This window comes from Dendroctonus ponderosae, unplaced genomic scaffold, assembly GCF_020466585.1.
Source record: "Dendroctonus ponderosae isolate FM_Combo_2020 unplaced genomic scaffold, Dpon_F_20191213v2 Dpon_F_20191213_2, whole genome shotgun sequence".
Classification (NCBI taxonomy): domain Eukaryota; kingdom Metazoa; phylum Arthropoda; class Insecta; order Coleoptera; family Curculionidae; genus Dendroctonus; species Dendroctonus ponderosae.
Window position 1 is genome coordinate 1473240 of NW_026018165.1, and position 23103 is coordinate 1496342.

General features: G+C 34.3%; 1 protein-coding gene and 1 long non-coding RNA gene across 8 annotated transcripts; one reads left to right on the forward strand and one right to left on the reverse strand.

The window, feature by feature from the left end:
• Window positions 1-12458: 12458 nt before the first annotated feature.
• LOC125503464 lies at window positions 12459-14428 on the reverse strand. The gene is made up of 2 exons (XR_007280883.1): window positions 13341-14428; window positions 12459-12990 (listed from the first exon to the last, which is right to left on the reverse strand). It is a non-coding gene; the product is annotated as an uncharacterized LOC125503464 (long non-coding RNA).
• Window positions 14429-14994: 566 nt separating this feature from the next.
• LOC109538203 lies at window positions 14995-22800 on the forward strand. 7 transcript variants are annotated; one of them, XM_048663863.1, is made up of 18 exons: window positions 14996-16111; window positions 16229-16293; window positions 16604-16874; window positions 16936-16991; window positions 17052-17262; window positions 17336-17617; window positions 17679-17881; window positions 18255-18321; window positions 18405-18505; window positions 18583-18814; window positions 18870-19012; window positions 19064-19243; window positions 19300-19396; window positions 19466-20152; window positions 20214-20441; window positions 20494-21069; window positions 21505-21684; window positions 21741-22800. In XM_048663863.1, the coding sequence occupies exons 1-18, from the start codon at window positions 15910-15912 to the stop codon at window positions 22547-22549; spliced, it is 4590 nt and encodes a 1529-aa protein (XP_048519820.1). In that variant the 5' UTR covers window positions 14996-15909; the 3' UTR covers window positions 22550-22800. The 7 variants fall into 7 exon arrangements, with proteins under 7 accessions (XP_048519819.1, XP_019760901.2, XP_048519820.1 ...); XM_048663864.1 differs by having other exon boundaries at window positions 16939-16991; XM_048663862.1 differs by having other exon boundaries at window positions 14995-16111; window positions 16936-17262; window positions 20497-21069.
• Window positions 22801-23103: the final 303 nt, after the last annotated feature.

Consider the following 23103-nt stretch of genomic DNA (forward strand, 5'->3'; position numbering starts at 1 on the left):
GTTGGAAGCTCAAGAAAGAGTTTGATACCCGGCCATCCACAGTACAATACTTTTACATACGAAGGGAGATTTTGCAGATCTGGAAAATTACAAACCAATTAGACTTCTTCACCATCTTTATAAACTATACATACGGATTAGATATAACAGATAGATTAGAGGCAAAATTTGACCTTTTCCACCCTCGGGAACAGGCTGGATTTCGTTCCAAGTACGGAGCTCATCTGCAGTACCTGAAGCCCTTGATGGAAAAAACCGTAGAATATAAGCTTCCCTTAGCACTGATATTTATTTACTTTAGAAAATAGTTTGCTACGGTGGAAATTGGAATGGGCAGCTTACGGAAAAATGATAATCTCAAGCGCAAAACGTTTAACTAATGCATATTGCCGCTTGTGACCCACGATGCAAAGACCCTGACTAACGAAAAAAACCTAAAAAAACTGGGAGTTACGCAAAAGCGGATGGGTGGGGAGATCGATGCTTGGCTTGACTTTGAAGGATCGGATACGAAATGAAGAGATTAGACAACGTACTGGAGTGTACGATGTCATACACCGCATCGCAGAGCAAAAATGACGATGAGCTGAACATATTGCTGAGATCAGAGACGAAAGATGGATCCAGACCAAGACTGCAATAAAGTTAAACAGTAAATCTAACTTTGCCATAAACCATCCAGTTGTTTAGTATTCAAATTAAATTTTCGATTGATGTTATTAGTTGCGATATTTGTTGAAGGCAACTTTCCATCGAAAGACGTAGACAAGCCAGAAGCTGACTCGAGAGATATCCAAGTTTTCTCGATATATGCTAATACTTGCCTTGCATGTTGGCTCAGTTTGCGTATGTTAAATTCTCTAAAAGCAGAACTGTACATATGTCAAAACAGTCAGTTCAGTTTACTCGGGGGAAACTTAAGAAATAGAATCGGATGCAAGTGATGGCAGATGATCGAACAAAGAGCAAAATCGCAAGTTCTCATTTGCGAAACCATCAGTTTCAGATAATTAAGGAAGTCAACAATTTTGTTTATTTGCTTCATAAAATTTGGGAATTGGTCATTTAGTTATAAACGTATCTGGACATGATGTTTATTCACAACGATCTGCACATATTCATTAGTCAAAAGGAGAAAAACTAAAAAAAAATCAGTAGACGAAATAAATGTTTATCCTATGTGAAGGACCACCTTGCATATATTTTTGCATCACGTAATTTTTTGTTCGTTCCCAACAAGGAAATTTATAATACCCTTGGTAAATCTTTAAATTGCCTATGTTTTGCCAACTTTTCATGGTGGGTATGTCTAATTAGCTCACCTGTAGAGAAGGAGAATTAGAGAATTACATCACTTAGATACAGGATTAGAAGAGATTCAAGTGCCACACGTAAACCATTCATAGGAAACTTCATTTTAAGCAAGAAATTTACTATTTCTGGGAGTCCGAAAAGGCTTCCTTTCGGCTCTATACCTTAATTTTTGCCAAAGCCTTATAAACGCTGTCGCGTGAAAAGCGTAAATTTTTTGCATCCAGCTCTGTTTTAACCTTAAATAGAGTTTTAGTAGCTGAAACCACTGTAACGCTCTAGCTGAAACATTTACGGGTACATATTTATTTATATGAAAATCAATTTTTCTCTTTATGATTTTCACGTGCCGAATAATCGTGAATCTATAGAGCCCTACGGAAACTCAACCAAACAGTGTTTTTCTAAAAGAACGGTGCTCTGCACAAAAAGAACTAAAAAGAGCTTTTCTTTGTCAAGGTAAACAGACAACTAAAAACATATTTTATTTTGAGAAAAAAACAGTGGTCAATTTTTTTCCTTTAAATACATACACAAGCGTAAGTATATGCGCTCCATTGGATCGAATAATTTTGATTTAATCAGGGTAAAAACTGTTATTCCATACCAAGCAATTTTGGTAGCAGTAGTAACGGCCAAAAGTTCGAGAGACCTTTAAAATTGAATTTTAAAAATAATAAATACCCTGTAGAATCCAAACGAGCAAATTTAGTTTTCGCATATATTTTCCAAACCTCATGGATTGCAAACATTTTTTGTTGCTAGCAAAATATAAAACATTATGAAAATTAAAGTCTGCTGTAAACAATTTTTTTTTGCTGTATTTCAAGCAATTCATACTGTGTTGCTGAATTTTAGCACGTTAAAATAATTAAATGGTCCAAAACGTCCGTTAATAGAGCTAAAATTGACGTCGCTCCATGAACCTAAATAGAGTATTTCTGTAAACAAACTACTAAAATGTCTGCGACACTTTTTACGGGTAGTTGGTAGTTGTTTATCAAAAATTATTTAATTACAGGTTTACGCTTTCAAAAAATAATGTCAATATAATTAATTAATAAAGCAACGCAACTGAGTTACTGATTATCAAGCCATTTGCGCAGCACTGCTCCAACACCTCGAAATTCACTCAGTTACCCTTTCTGTAGAAATGATTGCTTAAAAATGCGGTTTTTCTGGTTTTTGGTCTAAAAAGAGAAAATACGTTTTTTCAAGATAATTTTAATTACTTTGCGAAAAAAGTAAATATAATTATTTGGCATTTGTTTCAGAGGGATGGGGGTGATGAGTTTTTAAAAACTTTCTGTTATATTCTGTATGTTTTTATTCTGTTTTTACTAAAAAAATTAGTTGATTTTTGTTCTAAATTTGAAACTGGAAAGGGATTTCAATACTTTTTACGAAACGACGAAGGAGGCGAGTGTTGTAATAAAATTTATTAAATTTTTTTTTGCGGAAAATATCCTATGTTGTCAGTATTTTTACGTGAAACATTGGAAAAATGAGCGATTAGAAAAAATTCACTGAGTTGCTCAGGCTATTTATGTTTTATACTAAATTTAAGTATCATAAGCAACTATAGTTTGATGGTTCATTTTTCTTCGAGTTGCATGAAAATTTAATTTTCCTATAGTGCTTTATTTTTTGTCCACTATTTGGAAGTTCCTCTATTAATTTTAATTGTATTCGCCGTGTATTAAGCAAATGTTGCGTTCAAAGCCTTTACATCCAAGAAAATAGACGATAGTTCTCCAGTAAACAGTAAAACTTTTACACCGTGTATACGCAATAAAAACGAAAATTTGGTTATTTGCTGAGCTATTTTCATTGATAACTGTGAAAATTGCTGAAATTCTTAGTTCGCATCAAATGTTATTTCTTGCTTAAGAAAACTTATTCAATATATCAAAATATAGGTATGCTTAAGCAAATTTGTTCTCAATATGCACTTTTTTAAATACACAGTTGAGGCATCTGTTTTTTTCTTAAATACTTAGTCGTAAATTGACAGAAAAATTATTTTGCGTTGTGTTATTCCTAAAGTATTTCACTTTTTTCTTCCTTTTATTTTTAGATACTGATTTCGCTTTTATGGTAGACGTGCAGTCTGACCCACAATAATCAACTTTGGTTCATATTTTGTTAACAAACAAGAATCCGATCAAAACACTACGAGTTTAAAGAGTTGTCTTAGATAATTTATTATGAAACCAAATCATTTCTAGAAAGAATTCAATTAACAGGCAATTAATTTTCAAAAAATTTACTTACCAACGTTAAAGCCAATTCATATCCCCTAAACGTCTATAAATTGCACCTGAAGCCACTGTTACACATTCAGCACACTATAACACTTAAGCCCGCGTCCTCACCGAAATCCTGCAATAAAAAATGTAATTAGTTGAAAAAATATCAAATATTGTACATTTCTAAGCAACTAGATTAATTTTTCACCAGAAAATAATACACCTACTAGACTATGTATTGTATTCCTGATTGATTTTCCAATGTCTATTACACCGATAAATAAGCTATAGCTAAGCGGTAGCTACTAAATATGGAAAAGTATTAATGTAACTGGAACTGGGTTAAAAACGCAAAGTTAAAGCAAATCGATTTTCCCGATTGCTCATAAATTTCTCGCCCCTGCACGTTATTCACATATTCTTTGTTTTAAGGTTGCCGCAAGATTTATAGCTTTTATTCAGTATTTTAATTTTAAAAGAGGGCGGCAATTGCCATAGATCATCCTAGCCTAATTCGCTTCCAGGTAGCAAGCAAATGTGCCCTGGAAAATTCAGTTAATCGACTAGAGAAGCAAATTATGAGTCAGTCGATTAATTTTGAACAAAAAAAAAACGATGAAAAATATCACATTACTATAAAAACTAGAAGAATATGACTACAATTCTGCAAGCAAGTAAAGTATTGTTAACTTATTATTATGTATTGAAATGTTTTTATTTCGCCACTGGATTGTTCTAGCTAGACGATGATTGATAAGCAACTTTTAGGTATTTTAGTTTCTATTTTAATCATGAAAATTACAGATTAACTGTGGTAACCGATTAATTTACAATGTTTTTACGCTAGCTGATAGCAATTGAAATCACTAACTCATATGTTTTAATCGATCTTTTCCATGTCTTTCCAGTTAAACTACAGAGTATTATTTTGAAGGTGTTTAAATTTTATTGTAAATTTGGAGTACTTAATTAACAGGCATTTTATAAAATTTCCAGACCGACTAAATTAAATGATTTTCTATCCTCATTAACAAACAAACAGTCGAACTCCCATATAATTCTCGTTTGCTGTTCCACACTTGAGCTTTCATTTTAATTGAAATTGAAATTGCGATCCCCTTTTTACTCGGAAACAATAAGAATAGTAAAATTAAACTTCTTATTCTCAATGAGGATGTCCGGAAAACTAATCAAGTTTCGTAAAGAGGGAGAAAATAGAAAAAATCGAAAAAGTTTGTTTAAGGGGTTAAGTAGGAGCGGTAATTTGAGTGTTTTAATACAGCTCGGAAAGTGTATGATGAGAAAGTTTTGCGGCAAAAGAAAACTTACTTCAAGTTTATGCCCGTTTAAGTAGTTAGTAAGTGTTAGATTTTGCAGACTCGGGAATATTTAAATATTTAATCTGATTTTTAAAGGAAGCAAATAATGTGTATGCAATTGACCAGAAATACCGATTTTGAAATAGATATTTTACACTCTGTTCTTCGATATATCAACTCGAAAACATACAAACGTTGAAAAATGGTGATATTTACCAAATTGAATTGTTAGGGCAAAGAATAGGGCGGTTTTAATCACGCTTTCTATATATGTCCTCCCTTCACTTTACCAACTAAGCTTTACCAAAGTGCCCTACTTCAACGTAAAAAATGACATCAATCTGAAGCAGGTCTTTGAGGAAAATTCGTCGCGTTTCCAACCACAAACCCATTTATTTATGACTGGGTTGTGAGTTAAATGTTTAAAAAGGGTGCCGCCCGTGAAACCCCATAACACAGAATTTGTGGGCATGATAAAGCTTTTCTCTTGCATTATTCAATGGGGTATCATGGATTTTCCAGATTTTTGTTCATTATTTTTTACGATCAGCGTTAAAATGCGAAACAAAATTTTTTCTGAAAGAATCGGAAATTTCCTGCATATTTTGAAATATCGGAAATTCATTCCACATACGCGACTAATTATGAATAATGTTTAATATAGTTGCTTTATTATCACTGTTTGTTGCACAGTTTATTACAATTAATTAGACATAATTGAACGTAATATTCATGTTATAAAACAAAATACAAATTATATATTAATTTCGCTCTTCGCGTATTTCATGTCACGAATAGGTAAAGTTTTGGTTAATAATTGAATTTCAAATTATTGCAGGCTTAAAATTAACCAACTGACAAATAAATGTAACCATGCTATTCCAATTAGTTCCCCACGGCATTATTATTTATTAGATTAATTCATTTAAGTAGTAGCTTTATTGATTCGGTCGTATTTCTGGCAAACAGCTAAGCGATTAGCATTTTAGGACCCCCTTTATAAAACCTTCTCGTTAATAGTTACCAAAGCAGTTTTCACTTTTTAACTCATCAAGTTCCCCTCAACATATCTGTGACAATAAAAATATATTTTTAATGGGCAAGTTACTGGTAAGGACATGAAATTATTAATGAATTTTAAAAATAAATAAATAATTAATTTGTTTTGGTTTCACTTTTTGGCTCATCCCCGCACCTACGTTTAACGAATACAATATGTATATTCTTTAAACATGCCTCAGAATTAAGAGTTATATTCATAAATATCCATAATGTTTCAACATTAATGGGAAACAGAGTATTAAGGCTATAGCTAGAATTAGCTTAAAAGCTATTAATGGAAAAAGGAGTAATTAAAGTGCCTCGAAAGCCCAGTTTTAACGCCTGCACCATGAATTCACACAGTTCTATTAAAAAGAATTCCACTTTTGATAACATTTTTCTACAAATTTTATGCTTTTAACTTGCTACTGTTTCCCTAAACCATTTGCTCACAACTTTAATAAATGAAGCTGCAAAGAGGATTGGTAAGCAAACAATAGTTAGCATAAGCTCATATATTAAATAAACTCGAACATTCCACGGGTAAGAATGCGATCCTTGACCGAAAGTTAACTACCGAGTGGGTAATTTAATGTTCCAGATTTTGCAGCAGATGTGCTCGGAAACGACCCAATTTTGGAATAATTTCAGAGTCCTTTTGTACCCTGGCAGCAACTCATGTAAATATGTTTGTATTTAAATTGCCGCTTAGCGTAGACTCATATTCCTTTGACAAAATTGTTTAATACGTTGTTCGTTGGGTTTTAAGGGCATTGAAGCACGATAACTGCATTCGCAACGACTTGAAATTAAGTTTTCAGCTCCATGTTGGCAGTTAAGTTTGGAAAAGGCTAATTTAATTGGCACTTACACAAAGAGCAAGTTTTTAATGACCATGGATTGCAGCCGAAACGGAAAACTACATTTCGTGTTTTTGGAAATGAGCTTCAATTCATGTAATGTGAAATTCTGATTATTGAGAACTGAATCCTCAAATAATTATCACGGGTAGAAACTGCTGTGGAAAAAGTAACGCTCTAGGCAAAAACAGAACTTAAAATGCAATACAAAAAAGGTACATCTATTGCCAACTTAAATTTTAAACTAGAACGGAGTAGGAACAAAAGCGGCACGAACACGGACGTAAATCCGGTCTTTTATTAAAAGTGCTTAATTTGCTGGAGATATACACAGGAAACATTTAATTAATAAAGTGCTTACATGCTTTTGTTAGAATGTCTTCAAGCAAAGGCTCATCTAAACAGGTTCCGTAGCTGGATTTAAATGGTCATAAATCTGACACAATTATTTGCAATCAATATGCTGAAATACTCAGTTCACTAACTGTGCAGAAAATGAGTCTATAAGAACAACTATAATGAAGCCGCAGATTTGGAGTGATTTGTTTAAAATTATGAGATTTTATTGGTAGAAAAAACGCTCTCAGACGTCGATTTTGATGTTTAAGTTGCAATTCTTCCGGCGATAAATTTATTTATACAGTGTAGCGCAAAAAAAATTACAAACTTCAACTGCAATGTAAGATTTTTTTAATGCAAAGTATTTATATTCCGATTTACAGCTTTCAATGCAGTAATTCAGTAATCGACCGTTAATTTCTTTGGTCTCTTCAACTTTTATATATTTTGCGATATTGAATACGACCGCTTATATAAAACGGAACAAAATAATTCAAGTAAAATGTTCAAGGTGTTTATCAAAAACACATCAATTAGTAAATTGTAGGTATTCAAGTTTTTCAATGTTCTCAAAGATTGACTCAATTGAATGTTTTCATAGATTAACAAAAAATCGTGTGTGCTTAATCAAGAATATCTCGATCACTGTTGAATTAATAGAATATGGCTCATAAAAGACAATTTATAGTTGAATCTAAAACTCAATAATATCAAAATTCAAAATGAATGTTTTCTTTTGAATAAAATAACCCGATAGAAACCTATTTTTGGATTCAAGGCGTTTTTCCATAAAACAAGTTTTTAATGAGTTTGTACAACCGACGCGTTTTTAGGCAAAAGTATGAAATCTTCTTATTCGTGTTATAATAATTTTTAAGCAACTAAACTACATGAATTTTATTTTTATTTTGCTATGCAAATGCTGTGATTCTTCGAAAAATGCTCGAAAAAATTCATGCTAATATCAGGCACACGCAGAACCTAGGATCTTTTTTTGAATTTTTTTTACCTGAAAATAACACTTCCGAAACCTTTATTATTATGCTCATGTATTTTACATAGACGCGAAACTACTTTCAGACGCTTTTTTAGAAACAGATACAGTTAAAGCAAATTTTACCAGATATTTTTTTGAGTATTCAGATTGTGGCATATATCTGTCTTTATATGTTTCATAGGCTTATTTTTATTTCTCTTGCAGTCAACTTTTACTTGCTTGCAACGTTTACTTACTTTTCTAAAAGTACGATACTAAAAATGAGAGATGCACAACAAGATCGCTTTTCCAATAAATTTTTTTCTGTATTTCACTTATTTATCTCGATACATACAATGCGACTTTTATTTAATGCCTAAAGTGAATTTTCTCGTATTTTGTAAAGCAAAATGGCTAGGAAATGAAGATTATGTTAGTCACTTGCAACTTTTGTTAGATTAAACCTATTTTTAACCGCACAAATATACTTCTGAAAACAAATTCCTTCAACAAGAAAAAGAACTGAAATTCGTTTGAAAACAGCCACCCAATTGATAACTTTTCGAGTTACAACCAAACTTGAAAGAAATATATTGCATGCCAGTACTTTATCAAAACAGCTTGAAAATATTTGATTTCATCTCCCTTATACGAAATGTGATAGGTAATAATGATGAAAGTAAACAGCCAAAAATATTATATCCTCTGATTTTACTGCGCCTTGATATTTAATAACCAGAAATCAAAGTAGCTTGTAGTGAAATAATGTTTATATTCTTTAGACCAGCGGTTCCCAAACTTTTTTGCTGACGGAACACCGAACCTTTTTAAGGAACTAAATTTTTAACGGAGCTCTAAACCCTAACGAAACTAAAAGCAATACAAGTTATATGTGTATTGATTATTAATAAACATACAAAAACGATTTTTTGGAATGAAATGAAAATTGGTAGGCAGACATAATCGCCGGCCGCAAGTCTAAATATAGTTTTTTTTAAATGGCTACGCTTCCGGAAGCATCTAAAATCGACGATATCTTGGCTTTCTTAAAGTCTCTATTTTGATTTCATATTTGCATTCAGCATTAAATTTTGAACTTAAAACGTTCATTTGTTAACACTTTCGATTAAGACTAGATGAACGTACACAATGTTAATAAAACTGGACTTAAAATTAAATTTTACATTTATTTTTGGAGTCAGAAATAGTAGTTGCCATTTAAAAAAGTGAAGTTTTTGTCATTTTTAATTGTCAATTTTGGAAAATCGTTGCAGAAGCATGAAACATAACAAAAGTGTTAAAATCGATGCAGAATGTGCCAAACCTTTGGGAATTGAATTGAATAATGCCGATTTATTTATTTGCAATGGTTCAGGAAATATGAATTTGTTAATGAACCTCTGCTGCCGTGTTTTTTGCAATAAATGGTATATTTCAAAAGTGTGACAGATAAGTGTTGTCAAATGGACATTCTGAACTCACAATTTAGATCTGAATCTAAATATGAAATCAAAGTGGGAACTTTCCGGTTAAAAAACCGAAGATGGCGTCGATTTCCGGTAATTCCGGAAGTGCCGTAATTTTGAAAATACTATATTTAGACTTGCAGCAACTGATTGTGGTGCCTATCAAATTTCATATAATAAGATAATAAGATAAGATTTCGGGAAATAAAAGTTTTCCTTACGAACGGGCTACGTGATTAACCCTGTAATATTATGTACCCGTAATATCTATAAGTAGGTGTTTTTTCTTCAGAAGTTTATTTTTATCTTAGATAACTTTATTCTTATAGATTCCTCTTTAATACATGTATTAATTTTATTGTTGGCGGAGTCCTACCGTATGCTTTGCGGAGCACCGGAATTCGTCTTGTCAGAATTCGTAAACTTTTTTTTATATATGGGGTGTTTTACAGTTGAAAAAACTCAAATCTCGCTTCTTTTTGTGTTCATATTTCCGTACGCAACGTGTTAGTGTTTACTATATTTCAAGAAAATTAAATCACATTTATTAAAACATGTAAAAGTGGCTACTCCATGCTGAAACGCAAATATACCGATCAATCTTGAATTAATAATTAAGATAAGGTCAAACGAATGGGACATGACAATAAATAACACACCCTAACCCACATAGCAGTAACACAGTTTCATTGCAAAAATGCAAACAAAGTTCCCTAATGTCTGAATCCTTGTAACAGTTTGGATTAGTTAATGCGAAAAATATTGACAATAACAAAGCCTTTTGTTGGAAAAAGCCCCAATTTCCCAAAATGGCCGTTCGCTCCCAAACCGAAGGCCATAGAGAGCAATTCCGTTGAAACTGGACATATTTTTAATTAGTTAACTAATCCCTCAAGTTACATACCTGTCACTGAAAATAATCCTCAATTAAGGTCTTTGGAAGATGCAGAAAGCGGCAAAAAAATCGTTTTTAGTTCAGACCGAAACACATCCGAAACGATCCAAATATGGCCGTGCACGGAAAAACAACTGAGTCACCAATTCTGTCACTGACTTACTCCGTACAACCTGGAAAACCGGATATCCTTTTAGGGCTTAGGATTCTAAGCTCCATCCGTACTAGTTTTTTGATTAAGGTTTGGTTTTCCAGGCCTCAGCGCCGGATTTTCCAGCAATTTTCCTATGGAAATATGCCTGGAAAATGGCTAACGCCGCGGATTGCAAAGCTGCGCGCTGGAAACGCTGTACGCAGAATAGGGAGTATGTTTAGCGGACGTTTCATACCCATGGAGGGATGGGGGTAGTTAGGGGTAAAAGGGGAATAAACAGAGGGGAATCACAAGGGTCGTGAACCTTGAACACTAAAGTACTGTTCTTGTACGTTTCCTGATAATATTGTTTTTTTCAATTTATACTTGGAAGCGATAGCAGCGTTTATCAATTTTCTGGCGTTCTGTTGTGTGCTACAAATCCAAAACCACCAAAATCATCCAGAGGAAAGACATTTTATACTAAATAATTCCTCAAACTATTTAATGACTATGCGATATGACGACTTGATTGCTGATTTGCCTTTTTTGAGCTGTAACTATATAAACTCGAAGATACCTAAAACACTGTAATATTTTTCTGATTCCCCCGAAAGAAAAACTTTGGTATTTCTACTTTTTCCAAACATTAATTTCTTGTGCGAGATAAAAAATATAAATATATACAGATGGGCAAAATTGGCGCACCATTAGCGCATTTTCAAATAAATATTTTTATATAAATAACGTTATAACGATCAATTATTTTTTATCCCTTTCTATTCATTCCAGTGCAAGTTTCTACTTGTTTTCCAGTGTCACTTCCAACATCTCATCATTGTTTCCAGCAAGTGTGGTACTGTTTTCCGTTCACTTTTCTTGCTTTTTCCTAAGTTGTGTGTTAAGTCAATTTAAGTGAATTTGATACGGTCAAAATTGTCACCTTCTTGGATGAAGGGTATTTCCAACATGAGGTCGCCCGAAGGCTGGGTGTTCAGTGTTCATCAAACCACCATTGGTCGATGTCTTTAGCGTTTTAGGGCACCCGCAGACGGGCGACTTTTGTAGCGCGACATTTTTGACGCTGAAAGTACTTGTATTTGCTCATTATTTGAAATACAGTCGAGCACACGAGCGACTTTTTGTAGCCGCTACTAGCGTCTGCGGACAACAGTCGCAGATGATGTTCCTTGTTCCATTCTTAAAGTTAGACTTATTAGAGAGAATCGAACTCACAGGATGGAACTATAGATAAAGACGAGTACGACGAGATCTACTCAACGACGAGACTGAACGGGATCCAGCAGACGGGCGACAAAATTGTGGTAGCGTCTCAGATGAATTTTTTACTTAATTTGACTTGTGCTAGGCCTGACTAACACTTTGTTGAGTTGGGCTATTGAGTTATTGCCGCTCTCTGAGTTAGCGAGTTATAACTAATCGGTTCATGAGTTATAAGTCACTTATTAAAGCTTTACGAGACCCGAGACTGGAATTTTCACATCTAAGAAAAGGTCATTAACGTTTTTTTTTAAGACTGTTTTACTACTTTGTTCAAACTACTAGTTTTTACTACTAAGGTCCCGATCAATGCTTATCGAATTTTTCGGAAACTCCCGCTTCCTAATGGTCTAAACGAGATTCTTTACGTTCTTGGGACTGAACAGATTGCTTCGCTGCGCATTCTTTACGTGTTCCCGCTTTCTAATGGTCTAAACCAGTGGCTGCCAAACTTTTTTCTCGTGTACCACTTTTAAAGTTTTACTATTTTCGGTAGACCCCCTGCTGGTACATTTCTACTGTGTTCCCAAAACTCGTCAAAAATATCGCCCCGAATTGGAGGTGTTAAGAAGAAAAAAAAGTAGCACATTTTCCGGTGTCCTTTTTATTAAAATAATACTTGTGGTTATACAAGATTATAAATATTTATTATTACAAACAGTCGACAATGAACTCTGAAATGTAAATCAACAATACTTTCTCATACTCATACTTTTAATGAGACGGATGTACTTGATGAATTCACAGCAAATTATCAATATTTGACTGCAGTTTTGTAAGTAATCTCAAATCTCCCCGTTCTGTAATGTTCAACCTGCTCCTTTTTTGTTAACAGGTTGGTAACGGCACTAAAACTTCTTTCGACAAGATAGGACGAGGGAAAGGCTATCAACCATTTTCTCACAATTTCCCATAGCCCAGAATATTTTTCGGGGATTTCTACCTGCAGCCAAAATGTTTGATAGCCTTTCTTAAATTTCACCATCAGTTCCTCGTTGGTGCTGAGCTCAAGTAGCTCCTCTTGTAATACGTTGATGGAAGCAAATCAAATTTCAAATAATCAACACTGTACTGTCGACATTTATTCTTAAATGCAGCCATATTTCGTATCAGTTGTGACCTGTAAGAAATGTATGTTTTTGAGGCGATTTTACAAGAATATGGCTATTATCACACAACAGAATAGAATTATTGCAATAAAAGAAATAAAATGCCCGTAAAGACACCGCTCTTTTAATGAATCGTCGTCGCGTAAATAAATATTTTTAAACAAAAAAGTACCTAAGTGCCTAAATTTGAACTTATCCTGGCTTTTTGTTCTTTTATCGAAGTTTTGGATAATCTCTAGCATTTAATTTTTACTACATAACTACCCACTACAGCTACACTCAAATAGAAAAACACATATAATATAAATGATAAATTACAGTATACAATAAAAATGTGAATAACAAATAGGCAGATACTTACTTTTTCCGGCACTGTAAACACTGGCATCGATTCACTCACAGTCACACTTTCATGTTCAAAATCCCAAAACCAAATGAGTAACGTTTTGTTTTTGGCATTCGTAGTTGTACTAATGTAGATTGCAAGCACAGCGCAAGTCGCATTTCATCCCTTTGCAGGTCTAAACAAGCATCCCGGACGAGAGGGCGCAAGGGCGGCACTTTGCAAGTCTCGACATGTGGTGTACACTTATATCTATGTATCTTTACTTTTTTTACGTACTATTATCTATTGTTCTATTTAATTATGTGTTTGAACAGAGTAATTTTTTTGAGTATCTTCGCATATTTTTGAGTACCTACCTAGTGAATGATGCTACCTTCCTATGTTAATAGCTAAATCCGAGCCAAAACTTTTGTTCATTATGAAAACCAGCAAATTTTTTGTCGACCGCCCCTTACAACTTATGAGCCCCTGTTTTCTTTTCACGTCCACGTGGGCCCCCGTGTGGTCTCGACCCCTGGGGGTCCACCTGGACCACTTTGGAAACCTATGGTCTAAGCGATATTCTTTACATTCTTCCGTTGGTACATATCGCTTCGCTGCGCATTCTTCAGGTATTCCCGCTTCCTATTGGCCCGAATGAGATTTCTTACATTCTTGCGAAGGTCCCTATCGATGCTTATTGAATTTTTCGGGAACTCCCGCTTCCTAATGGTCTAAACGATATTCATTAATCATTGTTCAACATCATATTACATTGTTGCAACGTACATATCGCGTCGCTGCGTATTCTTCGGGTATTCCCGCTTCCTATTGGTCCAAATTAGATTCCTAACATTCTTGCGAAGGTCTCGATCGATACGCAACGAATTATTTGGGTACTTCCGCTTTTTAATGACCCGAATTAAATTGAATTGAATTCGTACTTTCGCATAAAATTTTAATAAACGCTAATACGAAAATAGAATATTGTCGAAGTAGCAAAAAACGAGCGGAAATTTAATTCGTCGGTAAACGTGCATTTTAATTTAAGCGGTTGTTAATAAAGTGACGACGAATTTTAATATGAAACGTTTCGATGGCGCTCTACCAGGACGCACTAATTACATTAGAGGCCCTTAAATTTACCAAGCCAATCAAATCCAAAGCCGCCAGTTTATTAAACCTGGTTTTAAGGTTTTCAATACACGAAATTCCATCAACTTTCAAATCTTGCTCAGTTATATTTAATATTAATTTAGTTCTTGAATAAACTGCAACAATTTTATTCTTCCAGATTATCTTCTTGTCACAGCACCTGATACGAACGTGCTTCTCCACTTATTCCATCCCTTACCCACTGCCCTATCTTCTCCATTAAGAGTTTCGATCATACATTTGCCGCTCTCGCCCTCAATTTATCCACGGCTTTTTATCATTATATCCTCAACCATCTGATCAAAATCGCTCTCCTCCAAAAATCCCCACTACTTACTTTTTTCTTGCGCCCACCCTCAACATCCCCACTCTGTTAACAGTGTTCTTGTGTTCAACGCGTCCGTCGATTGTATTATACGCTGTTGTGCTTGATTTTGGGTTGCGATCGGCTCCGGTTTCCCACAATGCAACAAAGGCTGCAAAAAAATAAACGCACTATAAATATAAATAAATAGCAATAATAAAATATACATAAATAAAAAATGACTACTCTGATGACTCTGAAACTTTTTACTACTCTGATGAAGCAGAAAGTTTCATCTCCTCTTCATCTTCAGGTCTACTGTAAGGGATACGGCGAGAAAAAGCCGTCATCCAAATTTTAGTCGAAATAGCAGAAAAGTTACGAACACAGTTACAAATATTTACAAATATAGAAATGAATAATTTCGTGATAAGTTGTTATTTCAACAGCAAATCCTTTTAGGTGAAAGAAAATCAGTTTATATTAATATAACTTTAAATTTATGCCGAGTTACTTTGTGACTTTCACTCATTTTATTAATTCAACTGATCCTGAATTCTATGCTATAAAAGAGCTTACTCGAATTCATAAAAAGTGAAAATCCAATATTGGAAAAACTTATAAGGAAATCGCGCAGGGCTGCTTTGTGCCCTCTGCGGGCGTTTCCGCAAGTTATGGAAAATCAAGCATGTTGTCGATAACACTTCGCAAACTGGCTTGCGCAAAATGAAAAATTTTATGATATTTTCTCACCGCGTTTCTCCATCTGCTAAGTAGTCCTAAATATTCAGATATAAATACAACATTTATTTTGCGGGAATGTCATAAAGATTTAATTTACGTATTTTTTCGCATTGGCAATTGATATAAAAGTAATGTTATTTCGTAACACATTCACAATTGCAAATTATATGGTCAATGCATACTGGACTAGAAATTCAAAAATGCTGAATTTCAAAAGTTTATTTAAATGTAAACCAGGAAATCAACCAAGAATCACTCAGGATCAGCAATTTTATTGACACAGTTTAACGTAATTGCTTATTGAACGTTTAACTAGAACCGCAAATTTTGTTAGCGTGTTAGTGTGCTCAAACTAATTAGAAAATCTTACTCAAATCTGAAATTTACTATTTGGCCAAAGTTATGAGGGTTAAATTCGCGTTATTACTTTTCGTTTATGCGGAAATATCACGTGGTGAGCCGTTAGAGACGAACGATCAAGATGTGTTGAGCAAAAACTTGAAAATTATGAGACAGGATTTTAATAACTTAGTTGAAAATGTAGAGGATTTTCTTGATGATTTTGTGAAACAGATTCGAGATGCTGAGAAAATGGTCGAAAATGGTAAGTTTGAAAAATGAATATTTTATTTATGTAGTAGTATTAAATAATTATTTTCACTGGAAAACTCGGGAAATTATTTTGATTAAAATTCTACTTTATTTATTTTAAATGCTTTAGTTTATATCAATGACGATGATTACAACTGGCAGGAGAACTCAGCAACAGAAAAGCTTCAGATTAATGTGAGTACCTCAATAAATAAAGCAACTTTCACATAATGAATTATGATCGACAAAATATCTTTTTTGCCAATTTGGATGCATAATAGAGGTTAGTTTCCGTTCAAGCAACAGTTAACTGATTTGATATTAATTGAAATCGAAAATTTGCAAAACATCAATTTATCCCACTTTAAAAACAACACACTTTAATCAACCTAGAGCTTTGACCAACTATATATTTCCCTGATGCACGAAAAGAAAGTGTATAATTTTACTCAACAATTACTTAAATAGAAATTAAAATCATCATCTTTAGCTAATTATTTTATAGGAACACAAATCGTCAACCTCTCCATCTCCCAATAAACCTACCAACCTTCATTCGGCTCACAAAGCGCGTTCCAAGTTGCAAAGCTCTGAACTATCCAACGAAATAGACCAAATTAGGAAGAAACGAGCTCTACCGGATGCACCGAGATTTGATAACCGAGTAGCATCTGCTCCACTCGCTGCGAATGAAGAAACTTTTCCGGAAGCCCAACTGCTTGCTTCAAACCAGAAGTATCGTCCCCTTTCCGACGCTCCTCAGGAAGACAGCCGAGGTAAATAAATAAATAAAAATCAATATAACATTACAAGCTCATTTCCATGCGGGGTATGAAGCAGCTTTTCCCAGCCAAATAGATTCAAACGATCCTTTAGTTTTGGGAGGATATCAGGTAAACGCGAACAGCCAAACAAATTCCCAAAACAATCCAGCTTGCATATCTCAAACTCAGGAAGAAAAGCAAAAGTTTGAAGACTTAAAAACGGAAGTGAGAAAACTAAGCGAGCTAGTGAGCCTGTTGAAGGACCAACAGAAAATGATTAAAGAGTTGAGCCAAAGTGGTGATAATGTAAAAGATGACAATTCCTTGGAAAGTTCGTATTTGTATAACACTCTCAAACGCTGGCAACTTAATCAGGATGCAAAGCGCTTTAAAATACAGAGTGAGTTTAAACGACATCAATTCGTAATGCTGGAAGTTTACTGGTTTAATTGTAAAGAAACGTGATTTTCCAGACGATTCTTACCAATCCGAAAAAGAATTGCAAAGTCGTTCAACACAAGAAATAGATAAACTTAAAGCTGACCTGAAGCAAACCGAGCAACATGTAACTGAAACGCAGTTAATAGTGAACAAGGAAAAAGAAAAGGAAGCGTTTCTTGAGATGGAATTAAAACGACAAAACCGCGAAATAAAATTTTTGAAAGCTTTGATGGAAAATGTATATGATAAAACCAATGCAAAAACGGATAAAAAGACACACGATAGTGGCGGGTTTAGAACCAGTGACTTTGAAGGTATATATTAAATAAAATTGCCAAAGAAATTATTGACGAAAATTTGTCGTTTTTTCTATAGATATTGATATAGATTCTGTCCTTGGTGTCGCCCACACTCCAAAGCCATGGCCATGGCCAAAAGTCTCGCCAATGCCAAGTCAAGGAGAAGAAATCGCTTCTATAGCTGCTGAAGATGACAGCAAATTAAACGGTTTATTTCAAAAGGCGGCGCATGATTCAGATGTTAGAAATGTAACATCAGACACGCCTCCAAATTCAGAGGTAAAAAAAGCATAGGATTTAAAAATGAAATACTTTTAGAATATCTAGAAACTTTGAATTATCTAATTGAACATGAATGCAAGAAAATGGATAAATAATTCTGCAGCGGTTATATTGAGGGAAAGAGGTAGCATCGACTGGTTTTATAACAATAAAAACCTTAATAAAAGTAAAAGTATATAAATTTGTGTTTTTTGTGGCTCTCCAGGAACTTCAATTATCCATGTGTTCATTAAATTACATATCAAATTGTTGGCTCAACATTATTTCTTGCTTTTTTTGCTCAGTTTATTATATATTTCTCCCTACAATGTAAATGCGTAGTAGCAAAGATTTTTTAAGTCTCTAAATAAGATTGATGATTATTTTTCAGCCCGTTTCAACAGCTACATCGTTTGAAGAAAAACTGCACGAATTTCAAAAAAAATTGCAGAAGAAATGTAAGACAATAATTTTATTAATTTTCACAAACGCCCCACACATAAACAAAGCCACACTAAAAGTTATTTTAAAACTTTTTTAGATCAGCTTTATGCTTCCCAATATGAAAGAGATATGTTAAATAATAAAACAATTAGCGCCTTAATGCAGTTGACAAAAACTGATCCAGATCGCTTCCAAAAGGTGAAATTATCATTACTTTTTGCTTGACTGCATTCTTGTAACTATTTATTTTTTATCAGTCAACTTTAATTTTCTAGTTTGAACCAACCAACAGTCAAGAATATTATTCTGAATACGAAAGAGAGGCAGATAAAATCCCGCAAAACATCGCTTTTGACTACCCTTTAGCATCAGCACGGTCTTCATCATCAAGAAACAGTCAAATAGCGAAAAGAAATAATACACTTTCAACTGCCAGAGCCAGTGGAAACAGCAAACTCGATGATCTGGAATTTAAGCTGAAGCTAATCGATCTGCTCACTAATGCAGGTATATTTTTCCCATAATCTCATTTTCTAATAATTTTAAACTGATCGAGGTTTAGACCAAAATATCAACAACGGAAATAAAAATAGTGGCCGCTCCATCAAAGACCTGCTACAACCACCAAAAAAATCTGACGATGAAGAAACACTCGAGGCATTTAAAAAATTCCTAAATGAACGAGAAAAATCCCAAAAAACTGAAGTAGAACCTCGAAATTAACAAATTGCATGAATTACAAATAAGAGGTTTTAGGGCAGTTTGAGCGAGCTTCTAAAAGCGATGAACGACAATCCGCAGTCCAAATCCGAAGATTCAAAAATAGAAGCTGAACTCAAAGATCTTCAAAGGGCGATTAACAACCTGAGACCAAAACAAGATACTTTTGGTGGGTTTGATTTGGAAGATGGTGTTAATGGAAAGAATGATTTGCAGGTGAGTAAATTGTTTGGAAATAAAACTGCAAACTAGATGTAAAACAATCGTTTCAGACCCTGCTAAGCCAGGCAATAAGCCACAATGGGGCCAATTTAGATAGCATGTCTCCTCAGGCTTCGCTGAACATAGCCGCTGGTGCTGATACTTTAGGTAATGATGAACTGTTATGATATACGCATCAAATGTATAAAACAACTTCAACTTATCCACTTACAACAGATAAAAATTCCTTAGCTGCTCAGCAATTTTTAAGTCAGAGCATGTCGCATAGTAATCCTGATCAACTTACCCGTTTGGAGAACTTAATCAAAAGTTATGCTTCGACTCAGAATGGAAATCAGGCATTCATTTCTCAAGGAATTTCCGGAAAACCTATATTGAATGTTTATGGTCCCAATCCTTTAGAATATTCTAATCTTAACTCAAATCTGTATTCCTTTTACCCAACTTCTTTGTATAATCCCAATGCAAATAGATATGTTCTACCATATTTCAGTCCCTACAGTGGGACTATTTCAAATAAATACGATGATATTTCAAATCCCTATATCAATCCAGCCTATCCAACAAATTCAGAAAATTACAACTTCAATGTTCCCAGTGTTTTTGGATCGTATCCAGACAGTAAATATCAACAATATTTGTACTCTCAGCCTGAATATTCTACGTCTAATAAATATTGGAACCCAAATTACATGTCATCACCTTACAATGCTCCTCGTCCTTCCAATATAAATTATCCAAATTTTGGTTATCAACCTGCAACGATTTATCCAGGCAATAGCCCAAGTAGCTCCCATTATGAAGAACTTTTCGATAAGAGCCTGCCGCATAAATATGCTAACAGCAAGGAAAATTATGGGAATTATCAAAATACATTTCGTGAACCTGGAAGAACTTACCAAGGTGAAATCTTACAATTATTTCCAATAACATTAACTGTAATCGCAAAATGTTTCTTATTTAGACCTTAACTATGGCTCGAGTAGTTATTCAGGACCAAACATGGGTCAACCATTTGGTACTAAGCAGAATCCTGAAAGCAACAAATTCGTCGTAGTATCGGACTTAACTCAGCAAATTGAAAATCTAGAAAATGTCATAACCAGTTTAACCAAACGAAGTGGCTATTCACAGACGCCGGATGATACAGCTTCAATAATGTCGCTACAGCAACGAATCTATGACTTAAAAGGTAAAAGATTCAGAACAGCAGCGTTTAAGTATCAATAATGTTGAACTTCCAGAAGTTATTAGAAGCCTGAATGAGCCAAAATATTATGAGCCTTCTCAGAACTATCAAATCAACCCTCAGACTTCCGGAGCTGCTTACTCAAGTCCCGTTCAATACAACCCTTCCCAGCAACTGTATGAAGATAAAACAAAGTTGGTGTCTTATATTGGACCCAAAGACGTCAGCTACAGCGGGCAGAATCGATTCAAGCAACAGCCAACCATTCCTTATAAAAGCGGCATTGTTCAGCAAGCTGTATATTCCATAAACAGTCCTCCATCCGGCCAAACTCCCCAGTTAGTTGCTGAACCAACCCCATCACCTCCTCAGCAGTCTTCGTATCAACCAGCTACTGAGCAGCAAGGTAATGCGCCCTACGTGCCCAAAGAGACTGAAGCAGAACACAGGGGAAGCAACATTTTTTCGAAGACATTTAATAATGAGGATTTGATGCATATGGACGCAAGAAGAGGTAAAAGGCATGCTGATGAACAGCTGCCAGTTTCGCCAAAAGAATCAATGTATGAATATGTTGGAAGAACGAAAATGCAACCAGGTGAAGGCAAGGAACGTCCAGCTGGATACGATCGTAAGTTTTGCTAGAGAAAATTAAGCTAAAAAATAATTAGATTATTGAAAATTACGAACACTTTATTTTTATTTTATTGAAATATGTTGAAAAAGTCATGATTGGGTAATAATAATAATTGTGTATATTTTCCTGACTGTATTTCAACTTAACTCAAAAGGGAATTAAGAAACCCAGGAATTTCTTTTGAAATAATAATAATAAATAATGCTTTTAAAATTTATTCGATAACAGCACTAATTAAACCACGCCCTAACCGAAAAAATATTGCACCAAACAACGCTTCGAACACAAATAAATTCGCTCTAAGCAGTCAAGATTAATCCAGTTCCTCTGTTGAGTAGTTTATAATAAAATTAAATACTTTTTCTGTCTATTATTTCCTCATGCCTTTTTATAGATCCAAAATCAATAAGACAGAAATTTCCTTTTCAGTTGGAGAAGACACATTTACTCAACTTGCGAATGTGTTCAAGAAATATATTGAAGAAAATATGAATCAACCTCGAGAAAATGAGTATGTGGGTGAAATCAGCGAAGCCCGAAACCATCAATCCAAAGACAGCGTCTTGAATAAGTTGCAACAGAAGTTAGATGAGTTAAAATTAGAGTTAGGTATGCTCAGACTAATGCATTACATTTTTAACTAACAACACTGATTTATTTTCCAGAGTTCCAAAAGTCGGCGGCAACTTCAGTGCATAATATTCCAAATCCACTTGGAATATATCATAATGAGCCAACATTGTCTTCTTATGAAGGCCAGTATAACTATCCCAATCGTTACAATGCCATAAACCACGCTCCCATTCAAACATTTGCAACCGGAAAAAGAAACGATGCTTTTACTGAAGTCGCAATGAAGATTTTGGAAAAAGTTGGCGATTCATTACCCCAGTTGATCAGCCGAGTTTTCGGAAATATCTTCAGTGACATCGGAAATTCGTATGGAGATAATTACAGTGAGCTGCAAACAGTTCTTAAGAATTTAGGACGTATCGGACTTGTACCTATTGTTTTGGTGAAAATCTTGGAATCTGCTGGAAACATTTTTAAGGAATTGAGAAAAAACCAGCTATTTAGGCAATTTCTAATGCCTGGCCTAGTGCTAGGTTTAATAGGCGGGGCTGTTTTATTTATTATGTTCTTTTTCCAACAAGATGAGTCTTACGGCCGTATTGAGTACCAACAAAGCTCATATCCATACAAGTCTTCACAACATGAATCCAGTCATTACAATTCAGTTACAAGTCCTGGTTATAATACGAATTATCGGCAAGCAAATGCGAATATCCCAATTTTTAGACCAAGCAATGAAAGGTTTAATAGCGAATTGCGGAATGGGAGAACTGAACCAATAAATATACCTCCAAATGGATTATTGGAAAATGAGCGTAATGCTTATTATGGAAATAGTAACTTGCAATATTCAAGGGGCTATTCTGATTATAGTAGAAGCAATTTCTACAATTATAGGTGATAGTTAAGAATATTTTTCAAATGTATTGGGGTTAAAAAATTGGCTAGATGAACATATAAGACTGTAAATAAATAGATTCTTACTATAGCTGAATTAAGTTAGGTTTTTAAGTTGAATTAGTTCTATATTTGCAACTAATAGGTGCTACGGAAGATTTGCTGATCTTAAGAGCTTTAAACCTGTTAAGCCAACTACTTGATTTATTCAGGTAAATTTTTCAATAGGCAAATCAATAAATAGTTTATAAAGTAGATGTTACTGTTTTTTTCCTGGTTTACCCACCATTTTCAGCAGATTTCACCAAAAAACGAACTTTGCAACTTTCTGACATTGGCTGGAACGGTCATATTGGCACGTGGCAATTAGTAATCCCATCCAAGTGTGCTCATAAAAATGCATATTTAGTAGTTTGGAGGAGGTTTTAAACGATTTTTGCAAAAATTCATTATTTTAAATTAACTTCAGAATTTATCCTACACCAAATTTCTAGAAATCAGTGCCAATGATTAGTTGAGGGTAGTCCTATGCGATATCCTTGTTTATCTAATGCGATT